Source organism: Pongo abelii, chromosome 3 (genome assembly GCF_028885655.2).
Source record: "Pongo abelii isolate AG06213 chromosome 3, NHGRI_mPonAbe1-v2.0_pri, whole genome shotgun sequence".
NCBI classification, from domain to species: domain Eukaryota; kingdom Metazoa; phylum Chordata; class Mammalia; order Primates; family Hominidae; genus Pongo; species Pongo abelii.
The window spans coordinates 121,145,620-121,166,729 of NC_071988.2; the positions used below are offsets into that span (position 1 = coordinate 121,145,620).

The 21,110-nt window shown below is 43.1% G+C and overlaps 1 protein-coding gene across 1 annotated transcript; it reads right to left on the minus strand.

Annotated features, from left to right (window-relative positions):
* Positions 1 to 1,167: 1,167 nt before the first annotated feature.
* C3H4orf54 (chromosome 3 C4orf54 homolog) lies at positions 1,168 to 19,320 on the minus strand. Its single transcript, XM_024246254.2, has 2 exons — positions 13,863 to 19,320; positions 1,168 to 5,839 (listed from the first exon to the last, which is right to left on the minus strand). Exon 1 carries the CDS (start codon positions 19,287 to 19,289, stop codon positions 13,899 to 13,901), a length of 5,391 nt encoding a protein of 1,796 aa, XP_024102022.2. The 5' UTR covers positions 19,290 to 19,320; the 3' UTR covers positions 1,168 to 5,839; positions 13,863 to 13,898.
* Between the last annotated feature and the right edge of the window lie 1,790 nt (positions 19,321 to 21,110).

A 21,110-nucleotide genomic window follows, 5' to 3' on the forward strand; every position in this document is an offset into this window, starting at 1 on the left:
ATTCATTATATAGGTAAATTGCTTTATACAAGAAATTACAGAAACATGGAGGATGGGGATCCAGAAATCTAGGGAGCAGAGGAAGTGGAAGATGAAAAGAGAGGGCTCTAGCAATTAGGAGAGTGTCTGGAGCACAAATAAACTCAACAACCAGTGAAAATGATCTCGTGCCAGAGATGGCATGGGGCTATTTAAGAATAGGAATGCCAGTGGTTCAGGTTTAAGGTGTATGCTAATGCAGCTGCCTGCCATATGATGAACTACCTGCTAATCTCCATCTAGTTACAGCAAACCTTCAGCAAAATCCTGCCACACATACAGTCGCTGTTTCTGGAATACTCAGGATTGGGATTGGGTGAGTGTGCTGCAATGAACACTGGTGGGGTAACGCAGTGCAGAGAAAAATGGTGCATACTTGATGCAAAGTGGAGACTGCAGTTTGAGAATTGATTAGAAACAAAAGCCGAAAGCCAGAGGTGACTCAGAGGTGACATATAAGATCTGAAACTGCCCTTAATTTCCTTTCTTGCTCTATATTCCCCAACCACTAGACAGATGTGAGGAATCCTGGATGTCTGTCTTTGTGGAATATAGGTTCAAGTGTTTTGGGGCCTTAATCTTAAGGTTTATAGTGATCTCAATTGACTAGTGGATTATTTAAGGGACATGTTACAGCATTAATCTTCACTGTGCAGTAGGTTTCCAAAATGTATGTCTCTGATATGTAGTTTTTGAGAGGGATGACCACATTACTTTCTGGGGCCTCACTGTGGACTCTCAGGGACACATGTTGTCTGTGTTGCTCTTTGGTGTCAGTGGAGTGTCAGACACCTTGGTAGGTGTTCCTCACAATGCTACTTAATGAGCCAAGCTCAGATCAGACTCCTTAAGTTGGCCAAAATACTCTAGGTACAGGAAATAAAATACTCTGGGTACAGACAAAAATCAATACCAGAGTTCTGACCTCCAGAGCTGTAAGATCATAAATTTGTGTTGTCTTAAGCCACTAAATTTGTGGTCATTTGTTACCACAGCAATAGAAAATTAATAGTACCTGGATGTGAAATACTAATAGAGTATTTTAATTAAATGAAGGATTTAAAGTAGAAGAAAATAAAACTATCCATAGCTTGTTTTTTGAGTTAAAGTAAAGACAAACAATGCATGTTTTCTTTGAAGTAATTTTTACTGGGAAAAAAAAACAATAAAACATTTTTTTTCCAAAACAGTCAAAATAAACGACCATTACACAAGATTGCACAATCATTTACAAATGCTAGCAATTAAAGGTAAGTAGCCTAGTCTCACAGAATCCTTGTCTAAATAGTTTACTCCATATTCAATGCACTGAAAATGTGATTCTCAGAGCTGTCGAGATTCAAAGTCCCCTTGGCTGGATTCAAAGTCCCCTTGGCCAAGCTCATTGCATTCTACAATTGAATCATATCAGACCTCAGGTAGGAACTTTTCCACCCAGATTTCTACGTTGAGAGCAGTTTAAAATTTCACATTCTTCCCATTTACCACCAGCTTTTTTCATAGTCCGGGGTACAACATTATCCAATAACCTTCCCCATTAATCACACAATTTACTCTCCTTTTTTCCAACATAACTTCTACAGTGTTCACATTCTTTTCAACCACTGCTGTCTTTACTATACAATAGTATGATTTATGTGTAAATACAGAAACACACGTCTTCAAAGTGGGGATAAAAAGAAAGCATGACCTTCTATGGATACAGCTATGGTAGATTACTCAGGGAGTCCTGGGAAGGACTTTTTGCCATTAACGCTAGCCATAAAAAGCAATTATGAAACTTAAAAAAAGAAAAAGAAATCAAATCAGATGTGTGTGTGTGTTTTATTCTGCACCATTATGAATTAAACAGGAATAAATCTAATAATGCGTTCTAGTTGCAACACAAAATACTGAATGTTAACAGCTTACAAATGCTGCTCTGAACATTCAGTTCTCTTCTGAGACACAGGACATACAAAAGAGTTCAATTTTCAGACTCTTCCCCTGGGCCTAGTACTCACATGTGCCACAGACGGACATGTTTTTTTCCCCACAGGACCAGAGTCTGCAGTTCTGATTAGATTCAAGCTTAAGGCACCAATTAGCAAGTGCTACATGCTTTATTAATGATTTTATGCACCTGTGAGGTCTACTTAGGACCCAGAAGCTAGTTAAGAATATATAAGCAGTCTCTTGATAATATATACCTTATTTCTACATATATCTCCTTAGAAATTATGTAAAAGCCTAACATATTTTGCGAATTTGATTTTTATAAGCAGTTTTATCAAACAAACTTACACAAAAAATTTCCCCCTCAACAGTACTGATAAAATACAGGGCACCTTTTTCTTTCAAGTATTTGGGTGAAATAGCATACCCTGAGAATTTGGGGTGCAAACCTACACCTTGTAAACTGTAGAATGAAACTCCTCAAGCACCACATAAGAAAATGTATACCATGATAGTTTTTAAACACAAAGACTATTATTGAATGTTGTTTTCCCATGCACGTATACATACTTATCATGAGATTATAGTCAATCTACTTAGGAATCAATACTGTCCTGTCCTGCAGTCCAAAGTATTATTTCAGGTAACGTGAGCATTCAATTTGTAGCAAACACAGACTTTGATTTCTATGAAGTATGAAAACAATTAAAATGTATCTTTTTAAGAGGCAAGGATGATAATGTCAAATTTGAAAATACGAAAAAGGAATCTATATCACCAGATATTTCCAGTGACATAAGGATGTATTAGAAATGCATGTCAATAGTTGAGATTTGTTACAAAGATATAAGGTGTAATTTGCTTTAGCTTATTTACTCCATGATAAATGGACATATAGAGAGCCCATCTGCTATGTCATTACCTACATATCTGGGCCTTCACTTAATCCTGAGGGCAATTTCATTGAGTACTTTTTAAAAAAATACATTCTGGTGAATTAAATTTTTATATGGTTACAAACGTGTTCAGTTTTCCAGAAACGATTGAAATAGGACATATTTCAAATATGACCATTTTATCAACAAGTAAAAAGTGGGTCTTCTGGAAAACTGAGCCACACATATAACCTTAAGAGGATATTATAAAAGCCAGACTCTGCAATTCTGATTAGATTCAAGTTCAAGGCACTATTTAGGAAATGTTTTACTAATGGTTTTATAGTAATAAAAAATAAAAGGGAAGTTCAGTAACTAAAGGGACATTATTAGGGTAATAGTTTTATGGGTCAGAAGGCTTCATAGACTCTTGTTTGATTCCACTTGAGTTATAAAAGGAAGGATATATCACTTCATTCAAATATTCATGCAACCTCAAGAAATGACAAAACAATAAAAATAAAGATTGAGATTTACCTCATGCCCCTGAAAATATTTTTTTCCCTATCACTGGAGGTAGTGAATGGCCTAGCAGCTTTGTATGATTTGGTGAAATAGAGAACCATAAAATTATCAATAGATGACATAATATTAATAGAACATTATTTAAAAGTTGCGTTTTTAACCACTTGGACATCACTGTGTCCTTGGCAACTTCCTAAAATGTGAAGGCTCTTGTATAGAACAAACAAATGAAAAGCTTTTTCTTTCTTTCCTTAGTTTGTGTCCTAATTTACCTCAGTGTGAGAATTCAAAACTCAAATCTGCTGGCAAGAAACACTGATACATAGATTAGGGGTCCCAAGCCCTCAACTCCACCACATTTTATAGAGAAGGAGTTGTCTCTCTTTTGGAAGAGTTGGCGAGCAGTCACTATTCAACATGGCCACTGGTTTTTCCTGAAAGTCGCATTTGGCTTTAAACCAGTCTTAACAATTTTGGTACTATCCACCCAAATCCTGTATAGGTTTCACCAGGTATATTCAAATACTGCAGGTTTCTTGGTGCTGCTTTCAGTAAAATAAGTGTAAGATTTCTGAAAGGGATTCTACTTTCTTGGGTCAATATTAAGTTACCTTATACCCAGCCAATCTCTCCTGAAAACGAGGAAGTTCCGATGCCATAAGATTTGTTCCTCAGTGGAGAAAACTTAAGTAAGTTCTGGGGGGAGTTGATTGATGTGCCTGGGTAAGAAGACCTCTATGATAAAGAAATATCTTTTTCTTGAATTTGGCACAAGGGCATCTTTTTTATACACAGAGACTATGTTTCATATTTCATGTCTCATAAAGTCTACAGCTTCATTTCATAGCTCATCAGCACAACAAGCAATTGAATCGTGATCAGAGCTGACTATTCCCGCCTCAAACCTCTCCCTATATCCAAGAGAACTTTTTTTCAGAGTAAGATCCCTTAAAGGAAGGCCCTGAAAGTGAAATTAAGTTTTTTTTAAGAGTCTGAGATGGGAAGCATAACTACAAAGTAATAAGATTATATAAATCATACAAAACTCAGTCTCCTAGTTTTTTACTCACACTTTTTGTCATGAGTAGCATAAAATTCTGTGGCTTATGAAGAAAATTTAAGCAGAAATCAAATATTGCTGATGTTTAAAATAATAATAGTGTGTTTAAAAAATTACCAGAATGCTTTATCTTTAAACAAATTGGTAAATAAAAGGAGATTCTTAAAAAAAAAAAAATCCTGGGAAAACCTTCAAATTATTCCTTTAAAAAGTAATTAAGTAATATTTCAATGTAACATTTGCCAAGTATATATTGATACACTTATTATGACAAGCTAAATATTTATCTGTTCAATCAAGTCTTCCAGTCTTCAAGACTCCCTGTGAACACTCACTCAAATAGCCTTCAGAATTGGGTTACAGCTGAGACAGTATTAAATGTCGATAAAAGATTCCATGATTTGGATTCTTGACATCTCTTCAAACCTGCCTCATCCTCATAAGGAGCAAGTGCTGTAACTCTAGGTTACTGTTATTGGGATAGGGAGGCTAGGGCTGGAGTGAATCAGAGCCACTGAATTAGTGCCATATTCTACTCTACTGCCCCAAATGGGTCACTCTTTAGACTCCAAACAATCCATGAGAGACATGAGTATGCAACTATGGAGGGAATTATTGAAGAAAAGAAAAATGCTATGCACCCACAAAAATAATTGGATTCTTAAAGGAAAATTTTATACCTTTCTGAGACTAAGTACTTAATTTTAGATGCAATCATTGGCTTTCCAATATTTCAAGCCATTCTATTTTAAGGCAACAAATAGTGTCGTGGCATTGTACAAATGGGAAAATAAAATAAAGCACAAACATTAAAACCACCATTTTTCACAATCACATTTGAAATCATGCCAAACCTAATAAAAGAACATATAGAGCATAACCAAGAGAATGGGTAGGTTTGGCTGATATATGATTCAAAGAGCAGACCATCATATTGAAAACTTAAATATGTATTACAACTCAGCCAGCTAGTCTTGATATATTCCAAGAACCTATAAGGAGATTCATGATCCAAATTACTCATTTACTAGCTTGGTTTACAACAGAATCAATCCCATTCTGTTGCATGTTTTGAATGAACAATGGGAACAAAGGAATTGTTTGTCGAGTCACAAGTACGGGGGGAGGGAGGTGAATAGAAAGCTTATATCCTGTGTTGAAGTATAAAAAGAAATAGTCATAAAGGGAAAAAAATGCAACCATTCAATCAACTTAATAAAATTAAAATAAAAACTGCCTTAAGAGGATTGTTCAGAAAAATATAGAAACTTACACACTTGGCTTATAAGAAGCAAAAATTAAGAATAACACATGTGGAAGAAGTTTTTCAGATGAATTAATTCTTAGTGCTATTACAATGCAAATTCCAGATTAAAGAAGAATACTCCATCTTTTTGTCTTGCTCCTATAAAATAAAAAAATTAAAAAAAAACATAGTCAAGGAAAAGATTTTTAGTTCTAGAAGCAAATTTCACTTTTACGAAACAAGAAAAATATTAAAATACATTTTATTTAACTGTTTGACTAATTTCAATGTTAATAATGAAGTTAACATTTTAAAATGTGCTTGGCAAATGTGTTTACGAACTTACTAAACATTATGCGAACTTCAAGAAATTGCCCCAAGTGGAACTTGAATCAAATCTAATCAACTCTTCAAAAATGACTTTAAAATTAAATGTTCCGTTTCATTGAAATCATTCATAGCAAAGATAAAATAATATAATCAATATGTTTCTAATATTAGCATGAAGAAATATTTAAGCTAAATGGAAACATTTGAAATTTAGTTATCAATCTTATTAAATGAGTAAACTCCATACTAAGAATTCTTGTAAAGCAAATGACCAGTACTTAAATTATGTGGAAATTCACATAGTACATTTTGTTCAAAATAAGATGTACTAGTGAGAACCTAACTTAGTTAAATCCATTCTAGAACAGGATTGACATGTTCAAAAGCTTATTGAAGGTTAGTCTTTTCTCTCTATCTCCATATAAGTTCTAGTATATCTACCAGAACTTTACCTAAGTAAGTTTTTTTTAACATTTGGGAGTTGATATTTGAACATAATATTATGAAAACAGAAATAGAGTGGCCTACAGGTAATATTTATTAGGGATTAAGAAGGCTCATGTGAAAAATAACCTCTAAGAAGTATCAAATAACAGCTATCTAGCCAATTATATGCACTCAGAGTAGCAAGGCAAGGAACATTTTAATTCTGTCATCTAGAAACAAACCTGTTTAAATATGTGTTTTAAAAAAGAAGTCAATAAGAATAATTTTTAAGCTTATACGTATATACTCCATGTTTATTTTATTGTGTTGTACTTTATATTGAGGAATGACCTGCAAGATGAACGGGACCATTGTGAATTTGGAGACCTCTCATTTGCTAAATGTAAGTTTTTCTACCTTAGGACATAAAAAGCAGCAATACGAAAAGAACATTTAATTACAAGAGGGAGAAAAGAAAATATGGGACTAAGAAGAATAATTTCAATGTGGATCCAAGGATTTGATAACGACTCTGGCTGAGTCCTATCACTTGGCAAGGTTTGAAAAGACTCCTTGAGCAGTGAGAAGACATTGAGGGGAGACAGAGAGAGAAAAGAAAGAAACAGTCGAGAGAGATTGCACTATAGGAAGGTAATAGTCTGAGAAATGAAGGAGAAATCTGGTTATACAATTTGCTAGGATCGTATTTAGGGATTGATAGTGTAGATATTGCCTTTTTGGATAGTCACAGAATATCGCTTCTGCTTATATTAATTTCAGAGGAATTTGGTTTGAAATTGAAAAGTAGTAAAGTTGCTCCCAATTCCTATTAAAGAAAAAGTAATAAAAATCGCCAATATAGCTACCCTGTTAGAGGTCTCACAAACATTTACTGCGGTAGAATGGATCATGAAGAAGTCAGTAAAGACGAAGGGATGACTACACTGTGTCACCAGGGAGTTTAACTGGATGACTTCCCGTGGTTTTAGGACCAGAACACATGACAGAGTTCAACACGGATGCTGGGTCAGATTTTCCCTTTCTCCACGCCGGCCTGTGCCCAGACAGAGGGGAAAATCACCACACACAGCTGGCAAGCTACGTTCAGAGTTGTATAACATTCTGGAAGGCCTTGGGGGATACTAGAGTACCCTGACACACAGCCAACTGGCCTGCCCTGAGAGATCAGCCAGCTAGCTCAAAGAGGACTGCAGAGCTGTGGGCACTGCCTCCGGTTTGGGGAAATACAGAGTAATCCTGGGCACAGGTCCATGATGCTTACCCTGGGAGTCTGCATTGATAAGGGCTGATTTTCTGCTCTGGTGAGGGGCCCTGAGAAGATAAGGGGATTCTGAGGCATTTATGAGGATCTAGTTTCAAGGGAGCTTGAACGCTTACTACGAGCCATGTACTATGTGCTATGTCTTCTGTCATGGTTTTATAATTCAGTCTTCACTACTCTCCTGAAGTGTACCCCATTTTACAGATGAGGAAAATGAGGCTCAGTGACAGCAAGTCACTTGCCTGGACTACACTGTGACTAGTAAGTAAGACTAGTTACTCAGACTAGTAAGTAACAGTATTAGAATCTGAGTTGGGGTTGCCTGACTTCAAGGCACACGTACTTGTGGTTTAGTAAAAGCCACACAGCTTCCCTTCAACTAAAATGCTTTAATCCACTGGCATCCAAGAAGATTTCACCCTTACCTTTACAGCCCACATTCTTCTGCTTTACATAAACAAAAATTCTCCCACCGCTGGGAGCCACAGCTCCTAGGAGTCCTTAAGCTGGCTCAGGTTTCTTTTTGGGGCATACAATGTTCTAAGGACAGCTAGTTTTTTAATCAAATGAAAAACACACATAGAGTTTCAGTACATGCTGAACACTGACAGATTCAGGGTCAGTTTCTTACCTTATTCCCTTTCCCTGCCCTTTCCCCCAAGCCACAACACACACACACACACACACACACACACACAGACACACACCCTCCACGGCAGTAAAATGGCCAGAAGATTCTATTTCCTCTGAATGAAACAGAAGTTTGGAAAATTAGCAGCAGGGCAGCCAGTCAAATTCCAACTGTGTTCTCTTTCCCCATCCACAAGGACTTTAATGTTTCATATAATTAACCCTTTAGCGGAATGATGTGGCCGAGAGGAAAAATGCAATGGCTGAAAAATTTTGGAGAAGTTAGGTAGTGGGAAAGCGACACAAAGAACAGATAAGGGAAGAGGGACAATTTGCAACAAAGAACTGAGACCAGAGAGCAGAGAATAAGACAAATAGATGAGCAAGGGGGTGATCTATAAGAGCACGGGCCACGGAGCTCCAAGTGCCTGGATTTCAATAGCTGTTGATCTGGGATAAGTTAATGTTTAATTTGTCAAACAGAGATTAAAAATAGTACCTACCTGTGTTAATAATTCAATGATGTTAAGTCTTGGTATATACTAAATGATTAATACATACTAGCTTTTACTTTTAATTTCTTATTAATTTTAGATAAGTTAAAAAAGAAAATATAAAGGTAATGGAATCGTGAAGAAAGGTATAAAATAGTAAGCTAGAGGAAAGCCACAATGCAATTAAAGGGAAAGGGAGAAAAGAAAAGGCAAAAACAAACAAATACATTAAGAAGATAAAATAAAACAGAAGCTATATACAATAATTGGGAGAGGAAGTCACTACCAAGTTAGTGGGGAAAATAGAAATAAACTAATCAATTCATGAAGGTAACTATGGAATGAAGTGAAAATAAAACGTCTAGGTTATAGCCTGCAGATTAGCTAGCTGGCCTGCATGCACCGGAGCAGCAAATTTCCTGTCCTTCAGATGACTTGCCTGGGCTCCAAGTACAATGCTTTAAGAACATTCAGGTGAGGGAGCTGGAGGACTCATCCAGTCCTACCCTTTAAGCTGTCTAATCTATGGTAAAAACAAAAAACAAAACAAAACAAAACTACAAAAAAAGTGAGGAGAAGGGAAGAAGCAAGGTGGTGGAACGTTGAACTAAATCAAGTTGAAGTGAATGGAAAATGAGAAACCGCAATAAGGAACAAGTTGCAAAAAAAAAAAAAAAAAGGAAAGGACAGAAAATAAATTCTCAAGCAAATGGCAATGGAAAAAAGAGAGACTAGTGGGACAGACACCAGGAAGTAACTCCATCAAAGAAAAGTGACCTTAGGGAGAAAAGGAAAAGGAGAAATGGACAACAAGAAGAAGGCGCCTGTGCACCACTGAACTCCAGCCTGGGCAATGTAGTGACCCCATCTCTAAAAAAGAAAAAGACTCTGGCATGGAATATTTAGGTTTTGAGTCCTGGTTCTGTGACTAAGGAAGGGTCACTTAACCTCTCTGAGTGCCAATTTCCTCTTGGAATTTCAATACAAAGAGACTGGGTTTGATGATCTAAGGACCAGTCTAGGAACCCATTAGAATAATAAAACAGCTCTCCCTGAATCCAGCCCTTGCTCTTGCTACTTTAGTTGCTGATGCATGGGGCCCTATACAGGGAGTAGAAATAACTCTGAGGAAGTAAATAGAAAAGAAAGACCAACAATGCAGGAGCAACATGAAATACAGGGAGAAATGAAGAAACAAAGGCTTACAGTAAAAAAAACATACAAATGAAACAAAATAATTGCAATTCTCTTAGGCTGATATCCACTACTTGTGCCAATGAAAGTTTTCTTTTGTTAATATTACATGTTTATTTTATCTTTACGCCCTTGTAAATGGTATTTAGCATCAAGTCCCAATTAAAATCTTAAAACAAAAATACAGCATCTAAGTGGATGGGCAGCAGAGCATGTCAGGAAGGGAAAAATATAGCCATGTTCCTCAAGTAACAGAAATCTAAAAAAAAAACTCATTAAAAAGTTGTCAAAGATCATGTGAAGAAGGAACATTAAAAACCAAAATAGGCAGACAAAAAGGCCTAACAACAAAAAAGAAAGTGGTGAAGTTTTGCAACTGGTGTGCCTAGTACACTGGTGTGTTGCAATTGGGTTACTGCTGTAGCCATCTGGGCAGTTGGGTCCCAGGGGGTACACAGCCTTGTCCCTTAACCACAATGTGAAATGAGAGTACTAAATAATAATAAAGTGAATAATATTATCTTTTTAGATGGGTTGTGGCATGGCAAAATCTGAGAATTACTGGTATATTGGCCACAGGATGAAGAGAAATGAATATAAATTTTTTTTAATAAAGGAACATTTATAAGAGAATAATCAGAAAAAGATAACAGCAGCTGTTTATGTCCAAATATATATGGGAAGGAAGAAAAGTGAAGCTCCCTATTGCAGTGTGGTGCTAAAAATAGATGATGAAATACTTATTATTTGAACTGGAAGGAATCTTAAAGGTTATGACAGTTCTTGAACACTTGTTTTGCAGTTTTGTGTGTACAAGTCTGTCTCCTGCTGGAGTGTAGGCCCCTAATTTGTGTTATCCATGTGTGGGTTTACGGCCCCAACAGGGAGTACACAGTGGCTCAAAGAATGTAGGCATGTAATTCATGCTTGTTGAATTAGTGCATTTTGTTGAAACATTCATTTTACAAATGCCCAGAGAGGCAAATGGAAACACAGATGGCTAATGGCCAAATGCCACCACAGAGCAGACCCCAGATGTCCTTGCTGCCAGTTCAGAGCTCATTACACCTCCTTTACTGTCCCTTTTTCGCTCCATGCATCACACCAAGGAACACAGGGTGGTCTGCAGGGAGCAAGGTGTGGCCCAGGAGTTAAGAGCTGGTTCTAAAGGTCCTGGTTCTCTCATTCTCTGGGGACCTCAGTAAAACCATTTCTTTCTAAGTCCCAGTTTTCTTCTCTGTGAAATACTGTGGTCAGATAAAATCATTTACACAAATTCTCATTTGAAAAGGGGACATAAACCTACCCTACCTCAAAGCAAATATCTGCAATAAGCCTGGTTTTTAAAGGAAATTTTGACCTGAAATTACCTTTCAAGATTTCTTACACTGACCATCTATATGAGCATCTTGAAATATCTGAACAGTACTTACAATTTTTCTACACAAGGAAAAGAATTACACACTTAAAAAAATCCATCTGGCTTTTCTTTGGAGGGTGGTATTGAATGTTCAAAAAGGTGAGTTTTGAAAAATTTTTAATTCATCATTTCAATTTGGCTAAGTCAACTTTTACCTGCATACAAAAAGCTAATCTTTATTTGCCAACCAGATTTGGCCTTTCTGTCTATCCTTAGGGCTTTATTTACTAAAATAAAGATCGTGCTTTCAAAAAGGGAAAAATTTTCAAATATCACTATTCAAGTCCCAAACGCTAAAAACTCTAATGTATATCTGTGTCTACTGGAAAAAAACCCAAGTCTAATCTCTCTAGACTCAACAGACAGGGGAAAGGCCAAAGGCAGCTGCTTAAGAGGATACCGTGCAAGTGTGTGCCCCATCCTCCCTCCTCTCTTCCCTGTCCTCCCTTCCCCTTGCTTCTGCACCTCCACAGCTTGCACAGAGGCCTCATAGCATTAGTTGGTCCAAAATAGCCCTAGGTAAACACACCACCTGTCTAAGCGATTAAAGCACTTTTGCCTATAGGCTACTCTTTTCCTTCTGCGAAACTAATTCTCTAATTCTGAGTCTCCTACCCATGCATATTGAATATTTTTTTAATTTTCTACACTAAACAAAAGATGACTTATTTGTCTTTAATTTTATCCCTCCCCTCTTTATCTGTTATCATCACACAGTGTCTGTTGCAGACTCTTCCAGAAAAAGAATTTAAATAATGTATTTCTAGATTGCAGCTAAAATGAGGCTTGTGCTTTCAATTGAATTCTTAGAGAAAGATTTAAGGGTTTTTTAAACAGTGCCTAATATTGTCTTACAGTCCAATAAGTGTAATAATATTCAGTAACAATCCCTTAATTTGAACAAAATTTTTAGCTTGCAATACATTGTTATATCATCTGATATTTAGATACATGTTTAGGGTTAGATATTATTTATTGTCCCCACTAGAGATGACACATGAATGCTAAAAAGTTTGTCATGCCCAACATCACACAGCTGGTGAGAAGCTGTGTGGCTCCAAAATCCAATGATCCTAACTCCCGAATGAAGGCTCTTTCATTGCACAAAGCAACAATATTCCTGTTCCTTTTCAGTTATAACAGAGAAGAGAGAAATAACATATTTTTTATCATAGAAGCATAAAAGCATAAATAGCATTTCTCTTCTTTCCATCACTTTTTTTTTTTTTTTTTTTTGGTTCAGAATATGATCTTACCAAAGACTGAAAGTCCTAGAAGCTTTTATAATATCACCCTTTCCCAATCTGAAGAGAACAGGAGTGTAAGGGGCAAGTTTGTCCCCACACAGTTCTGACACCTTTACGCTCCTATCTGAAGGTGTCTTTGCCCTGTCATGTGTTTGATCTGAAGTGTCCTGGTTTGAACAAGTAAAGCTCACTCTTCCTATCAAGTTCCATGTACTGTATTTCCAGGGATTCCTGTTTGGACATTTGGATTAACTTAGTTGTCAGGAATCTATTTACTCTGATTTCCTTTAGCTAGGGGTAGGTGTGGAAGTTGATTCTTTTCTGAAGAAAGAATGCAGACATGAAAATAACAGTCTTGAAGGGATTAGCAGCAAAGCATAATGTGTTCAGTCTGGACAGGACTGGATTAAACACAGCAACTCCATTCAAGCAAAGAGTAACTGCAGCTCCGGAATCCTCCCTCCCCCACAGAGATCAAAGTGTGTGTGTGTGTGTGTGTGTGTGTGTGTGTGTGTGTGTGTAAGATACATTAGAGACCTTGAACTCATCCTAAGAACATGTTCTGATTATCTGAAAACTGAAAAACAAGAGCTTAAAAAATACAGCCGCTTTGTATAAGCAATTTCAAAAGGAAGATACAAGAGGAGAAAGATTTTCTGTAGATTTTAGAAAATGTTCCTACAAGAAAACATCTGTCTTTACTTCTCCATACTTCTGGGGAGCAAACAGATTGAAGGGGTTTCCAATGACCTCCTGGGATGTTCAGTGCCTCCTGTCCCTGGGACTGTCATGACCAGAGTGAGGCTCACTCCACAAAATCCAAGCTGGGTTTTCATTTCTTTGCCCTGACTACGTTCACCACAGACTGAAGGAACAGACCCAAAGTTCACCTCCCTTCTACTCTCAGGTGGGAAAAAACACTCAGGAAATCTGAAAAGGTCAAAGAGCAAAGGCTGACCTTGGGGACTGAAGCCTAGAGAGAGGGGGAATCCTGGCAAAATTATCCCCTCTGTAAATTGGATGCAGTTTTGTTCTATTCTCTCAAAACATCCATTTCTAGAGACAGCCTCCTTTGTTGTAAATCTCTCACTTCAAACACAAACAAAAAAATATTGTTCTTACTCTCTTAAACCTGATTATCAAAGTGAAATTCACTTACCAGCAGTTTTTCATTCCGCTTCCTGGTGGCTGCTCATCATCTGTGTTCTACCACAAAGCTCATGGTGGTGCCATCAAAGGAAGGGGGAGCAATGATCCGTGGCCCCAGGGGCTGCGAACTAATGCTGATGACAGGCTTGCCATGCAGCTGAGCAAAGCCCTTGGCCCCTACGAGTTGGGATGTGGCTGTTGGGGCTGAGGAGGATGAGGAGGCTGGAGACTGACCAGAAGCCATGAAGTATGGGGCCTCAGTGAACGTTGCAGCTGCCTCTTTGCTGGAAGGCTCTGCCACCATTGGGGAGAGCTCACTGCCTCCTGGAGTGCGAGCAATTGGTGTGGGCTGCAGGGCATTGGTGGGCAGCACGGTAGGCAGAAACCCAGGGTAAATCATGTAGGTGGGTCCATAAGCCCCGGGACTCAGGGCCAAGGGAGGCACAGGGATGGACATGGGAGCCACAGCCTGCTGCTGGGAGGTCATGGGCACATCCACATACTGCCCTGTCTCAGGGTCAAACAGTCTCCGGGTCATGGGCTGTACTGGTGTGTCCACCAGATAGTACTGGCCCGTTGTCACATCCAGGAGCATCTTACGCTGGGTCTGTTGAGGCTGTGGCTGCTGGAAGGGGTCTGTGGGGACAGGAGCTGAGCCTGCAGGTGCTGGGGCAGGCATGCTGGGTGGGGAGAAGCAGAGGACCTGGGGCTGGGCCCCCTGTAGGGTGAAGGGCAGCAGCGGCTGGTGGTAGATGGTGGTGGGGGGATGCTCGGGGCTCTGTGGCCCTGGGGGGGCAGCTACTGTCTCCCGGTGGTTGTCAGGTTTGGTACGCCAAGCTGGTCGGCTGGTTCCACTAACCTGAGAGCCTTTGGAGCTACTGGGGACCTGACTGCGGGCACTCAGCGGGGGTAAACTACAGAGAGTGGCAGCTGAAGAGTTGGGGGGCCCCTCCCTGGAAGCTCCAGGCCTGCTAAGAAGCTCCCCTGCAGCAGAGCTTCCTTTAAGAGGGATGGTCAGGTAATTCTCACAGTCACTGTTGCTCTTCTCCAAATTGCTGCCACTTTTCCTGTTGGTCACCTCATCAGGAGGTGCCCGGGTGGCTGGAGAGATCTTGAGGGACCGGAGTCCCTGCGATTTGATGCCCTTAGCTGCTGAAGGACTCTCCGGAGAAGGCCCTTGTGGGAACTTGCCAGCGACACCCCCAGTTTTCTGGATGTTGCTGGCACTCACTGTGAACACGTTCCGGTTGCTGGGGAGTGGGGGGAGGGGCTGCAGGGGTTGGGTTCTCTCCACATCCTTGTGGACTGGGGGAACATAGAGAGATCGGGGTCTTTCCCTGGCCAGGTTCTCAAAGGCCGCTGCCCTGGCAGACACACTCTCAGCGCTGGGGTTGGAGTTTCTCCGCTGCAGACGTTCTATGGGGGCCCCTCGCAGGACCACACCAGCTTTGTTTCCTGTGCCCCGCTCTTCCACCTCACCCAGCCGTTTGGACAGCTTGTCGTGGTCTCCCTCAGCTCCCACTACCCCTTCCCTCTCCTCACTGGCAATGAGCGACAGCACGTGGCTGTCCATCATCATAGGCAAGGGGTCGCTTTTGCGCTTCCACTCATTCCTGTTGAAGCTGTACAGCTCTTCCATGGACCTCACGGCTGCAGTCAGCTTCTCCAGGGCATTCCGGGCTGGCTTTGTGGCTTTCCCTTCCTCCTTAACCTCCTCCTCCTTGAGCTTCTCTGGGGTCTTCTGGGTGGAAGCCTTGGAGACAATCTTGAGCACAGGCAGGTATGAGCCCTGCTCGGGCTTATTGGGGGCAATGGTAGCCACAGGCAGCCTGCCAGATGCCCTGTGAACCAAGACTGTCCCTTCTGGGGAGGAAGAATTCAAGACTCTGCTGCCGCCCCATTTGCCCATGCTCTCCCTGGGCTCTCGGTCCGTGCTGTCTTCCCTCTGGTTCACTACAGCCTGGCATGTAATCACCATGGGGGACAGGGATCCAGATCCGCCAGCTGCTGCAGACAGCTGCCTGGGTTTGGGTCCAGTCAGCCCCTGCTCTGGGGTAACACTGCCCTTGTCACTACTATCCCCTGACCCTTTAATTAGTTTCCTGACATCTCTCACCTGGTGGAGGGGGCCTTGAGCCTTGGACTTGTCTCTGATGTCTCTCACCTGGAAGTGGGGCACTTTTTCTAGGTTGTCCCCGCGGAAGAGTTTCTGCTGTGCCCTGCTGTTGTCCTCGATGGTCTTGAACAGGTTAGAGGCGCTGCCACCGGCCAGCTTGGGCGTGAGCAACTTGGCAATGTTGAAGTCTGAGCTCGGCTGCTGCACACTTCCCAGCCGGATCTTGATTTCGGGAGCCTTGGGTCTGATCACCGCTGTGGAGGTGGCCTGAGCAGCAGGGTACTTGGTGGCCTGCTTCCTCGGCTGCTTGTCCTTGGGTGTCTGCTGGATGTTGGGGACAAAGAGGCGAGACATGATGGTGTTCTTGCTGGCAGAAATCTCCCCGAGATCGGCCCGCCAGTCGCCTCCTTTGGGCAGCTTCAGCTTCCCTATAGGGACTTGTTCCTCCCGCTTCTCGGCCTCTTTCTCCTTCCATGACCGGAACGCACTGTTCTGACTGCGGAGGAAGATGCTCTTGACGGTCTCTGAGGCACTCTTTTTAATTTCACACACTTCTGTGTGTCCATCGGTGAAATTCCGGCCAGGGCCTGCGTTGCGCTCGCGAGGAGTACTGGCTTTGAAGATTGGGGATTTGGAGCCCGCCACGGACCCCTCCCCGCCCGCGTCGGACATGCTGACCACGGTGTACTCGGAGCCGGCCTCGGAGTGACGAGAGCTCTGCCTCTGCAGGCCCCTCTCTCCCTGCCTCTCGCTCCCGCGGGCACCCTCCGTCTCCTTGGAGGTGCCTGCGAGGTGGTGGGATGTATCTGTGACTTCTCCCCTCTCCATTTTGAACTCGTGTTCCCGCTGCATCTTCTTGGAAATGACGTTTTTGAGCAGACTGGAGGCGAACTTGGACTTCTGGGGGCCATCGGCGCGGGAGGCGGGCTTGCTGCCCTCGGAGGTCTCGGAGCCGTCGTCCGTGTATGCCGACCCGGGACCCTTGCCGGGGCCTTTGGTGGCCCTGCCGGGCCCGGGGACCGAGCTGGCTTTGCTCTCATTGCGTACATTCAGGGGCTCCAAAAGGGTGACGACGCGGGAGCCCGTCTGGACCTGCTTCTGGAAACACAGGGGCGTCTCCACGTGTTTGATTTCCCCCTCGACTTTGCTGACCACGAACTCCAAAGCCTTGGTCTGAGACTTCTTGGACTGAATGTAGAGCTGGTCGGCAGTGGCCGGGGCCCCACTGCCCTTCCTCAGACCTGCAGCCACAGAGGCTGCGCTGCTCCTGAGGAGGCTCTGCTCCACCCTGGCCCCAACACCCCCACATTTTAAGTCCAGGAAAGTTGACCAGCGCCCAAAGCCCACTTCGGAGAGCGTGGTGGAGGACTCTCGGGAGCTGATGTTCAGAGCCTCAAAGTAGGGGTAAGCCAGGCTCCGGAAGGCCCGGGAGGTCAGGTTACGCACCTCTTTGTCCGCATCGTCCAGTTCGCTCACGGCACTGGAGGCTCCGCTGGAGTAGTCCACCAGCTCCTTCGCCCGGATGGCCCCGCACCTGGTTTGCAGGCGAGCAGGGACAGCAATGAATTTCTTTGCATGGTCCTGAGCCACTGCTGCAGCCGGGTTTTGCTTCAGCGAACTTGAATTGTTTTCAGCAGCTGTAGAGACGCGGAGGCTCATGTCGCCTTCATGCTTGGCAGCATAAATAATGTTTTGCTTTGCACGCACGTTGCTAGGCTCATTTATAGCCCGGGAAGCCGGTTTGATTGATAGGAGGATCTGGCTTGCTGCACTCCCACAGCTGCTTGCGGCGGCGGCTGCTGCCCCTGAAGCTGCCTCCGGGGTCTCGGGCAAGGGCTCAGTCAGGGGGGCAGTGCCAGGCCCAGTGGGTGGGGGAGTGGGGCCACTGTCAGAGGGGCCACTGCCCACTTCCGTGCTGCTGGTGTCGCGGCCACTGTGGCCTGCATTGGGGCGGGCCAGGTCGCTGCTGGTAGGGCTGGGCGTCCGGGTGGTGTTGGTGCTGGGAGTGGTGCTGAGGTAGCAGCTGTTGTCGTCGTCCTCTTCGGTCAGACTGGTGATGTCCCCTGGGGTCTCGTCGCTGCCACCAAAGGAAGCATACTCCACGAACGAGTAGATCACGTTGTTGTCCTCGAAATCCCAGCGGGAGGCCAGTCCCACGTCGAAATCCATGTCCTGTTCCACCTCACTCAGCTGGATCTCATGGGTGGTGATGTAGTGAGCCTCTTCGACTTTGGGGGGGTCCCTGCTGCCCTGGGACTTGGCAATAATGTCCCTGCACTCTGTTCCATCTACTGCCCCTCCTCCCCCTCCTCCTTTTCCTCCTCCCCCTCCTCCTGATATTTTCTCTCCTTCTCCTCCCACGGCCTGGCAACCTTCACTTTCGCCACTCTCACTCTCAAAGCCTAAGGATGAAGAGGAGGTGGCCAGAGCCCCTGTGGATGTGGTGGAGTCCTCCATTTTGGAAAGGCCATCCTCTTCTGCTTTGTTCATTGGGGAGGAGGATGAGGAAGATGAGAAGTTGCCACCCTCTTCAGAGGCGGAGTGCTGGGATCTAGAGAGTTCGGAGGAGGCAGGATTGTTCTGGGGGCTTGGAGTCTTGCACTTTCGACTGCTGGGTTCATCTTGGGCTTTCTCCTCTGGGCTCCTAGAGGCCCTCTGACCCCCAGGGCAGTGCCCCAGGGTAAGTTTCATGGTCCGGGGACTCTCCCTCTGGACTTCAGCTGAAGCACACATCTCCACATATTTCGCTTCTCGCTGGGAGGAGGCTGAAGGCTTGGGAAGTGGCCACAGCTGCTGCTTGAGCTCCTGGCTGTCTTGAGCACTGCTCACTCCGTCCCCCACCTCCGCCTGACTTGCTTTCCAATTCAGCTCAGGAGGGGCAGCTTCCATTATGAGCCCTTGCCCAGGTTTCAGCGACAGGAAGAGACAATGGTGAGCGCTGGGGAAGTCTTGGGTCCGTCTCCGGCCCCGGAGGGGCTGCAGAGTTGCCCGAAGCAGGGTCCCACGTATCTGGACTAGCCCCAAGGCTGTAGGCACCGCTGCCACTGCTGCCACCACCTCCCAGTTCTTCAGCCCCTGTGGCGGGGCCGCAGCAAGCCTGAGGGAGGTGGGAAGGCTCCTGGATGAGGTGGTGGAGGTGGTCTGTGGCTGGGGGGCTGCTGCTCTGGCCGAGACTGTGGCCAGTGTTCTGTAGCTGAGCTGTCCTGTCCAGTTGTTTGCCTTGCACCATCGGCAGCAGTGAGGAGTCTGAATGCCATCGGCCACGGAGGAAGCAGCATCTGTAGGTTGACCCCGGGACTCCCAGAAATGAAAGGAAAGCATGTGCTGTTTCTTGTGAAGCCTTGTCCCTTTCCTGGATGGGGCGAGAGAGGGTCACGTCATTCCAGAAATATTTTTAGTGTCCATTCCCTAGTCATATCGAAACCACACTTGAGGGTAGAAAGAAGAGGCTCTAATGAGATGAAAAGAGAAGGTTGGGGGTGGAGGAGGCATGTGGATTCTAATTCAAATCAGCCAAATGTTCTATGTAATCTGTTATAGTGATGTCTAGCAAGTATGAAATTATTCTTTCCTCACAGCCATCTTTTGCTCTCAAGTTTTTGATTAAATGGTTCCCCCCACTTGTTCTTAAATAAAATTCAAATTTTTCACGCATTTCAAATGAATTAAGGACACTCTGGAAATATTTCAAAGTCTCCCTGGTACATATGGTAGCCTTATATTTGCCTCAAAATCTATGCATTTCTTTTTCTTTAGAGAGCCAAATCAGATGAGTTTTGGTAGTAAAACTTTTCATAGGAATAGAATATTCCATCCCTCTTTCCTCAAAGTTACACTCTATGAAACACGACCTGTTTGGTTCAAAATAGAAGAATCTCTCCTAGAATCCCTACTGTGGTGACTCAAAGTATAAAAGGGCAATTTTCAAAGACCTAAACTTAACACTTTAAGCAAACTTTTCATTATAGTCACTAAAAAGGGTACATGGAGCCAAAATTGACACTACTTCAAATCCCTACAGTGCCTTAATCAATCTCAAAAAAGCTCCCTAAACTTGTAGAACCATGGCAAGACAATAAATCTCCAATTAAATATAGCCTGAGCTGCAGCCTCAAGATTCGGTTACGCTGGCTGAATTCCAGGCCTGCAGGGCACTGACTCAAAAAGCAAAAGAATAACAAATACATTTACCCTTCAAGAGTACAGTGCAGCTTGGAGGGAGATTCAGAGAGGAAATGTGACCCACTGGCATGCCCCATGGAAACGAAGCCAAAATCCCCGTTCACTGGCTCTGAGGTACCTCCATTTCAGACAATTTGGTAGTTGTGCAAGCAAATTTGCCAGTCAACTTAAGATGGGGGTCTGTGCTGGCCATCCTCAGAGCTGATTCCTTGGGTGCTATCGGTGGAGAACCATGATGCTTGATTTTGGTGAGATCTGACCCTTGTCACCTGCCAGGCCCAGTTCCACCACTATACATAGTCTATGTGTCACTTATGCCGATTGAATAAAGCACTATTTTAAACATCCACATTTGCAGGGAACAAAAATAACACCATCAACCATCCCCTTTCAATATGAATGCCACCTCCACACAGAAAAATGTTCTTTCCTCCGAATAGGCGTGTGAGTAGGTATGGAGTGGGAGCCCCTAACAACTGAAGCATCTACCTTCTCATACTTGGGCTGTGGACAACACAGACCTGCCGTTATCCTCCCAACTCCTTTCTGCCCACACCATTGCCATTAAAAGTATGACTTAAGGCAAGACTAAAAATACCAAGAATCAGAATGCAGACATAAAGCCAGAGATCTAGGTTAAGAGAATAAAAGAGGAAAGGTAAAGGAAAGAAACAAACAAAGGAAGAGAATGAAAGAATAAAGAGAGAGAGAACTTGCTAAATGTGCAATCAACTTTTTGATTATAGAGAACCATGTTTTTTTAATCTTAGTTTTTTTTTTTTTTTTCTTTTGAGACAGAGCCTCGCTCTGTTGCCTAGGCTGGTGTTCAGTGGCATGATCTTGCCTCAATGCAACCTCCGCCTCTCGGGTTCAAGCAATTCTCGTGCCTCAGCTTCCTTAGTAGCTGGGACCACAGGAGCACCCCACCACACCCAGCTAATTTTTGTATTTTTAGTAGAG

Excerpts from the sequence above, each read along its gene's own strand:
- C3H4orf54 (XM_024246254.2), bottom strand. The coding sequence starts at position 19,289 with ATGCTTTCCTTTCATTTCTGGGAGTCCCGGGGTCAACCTACAGATGCT.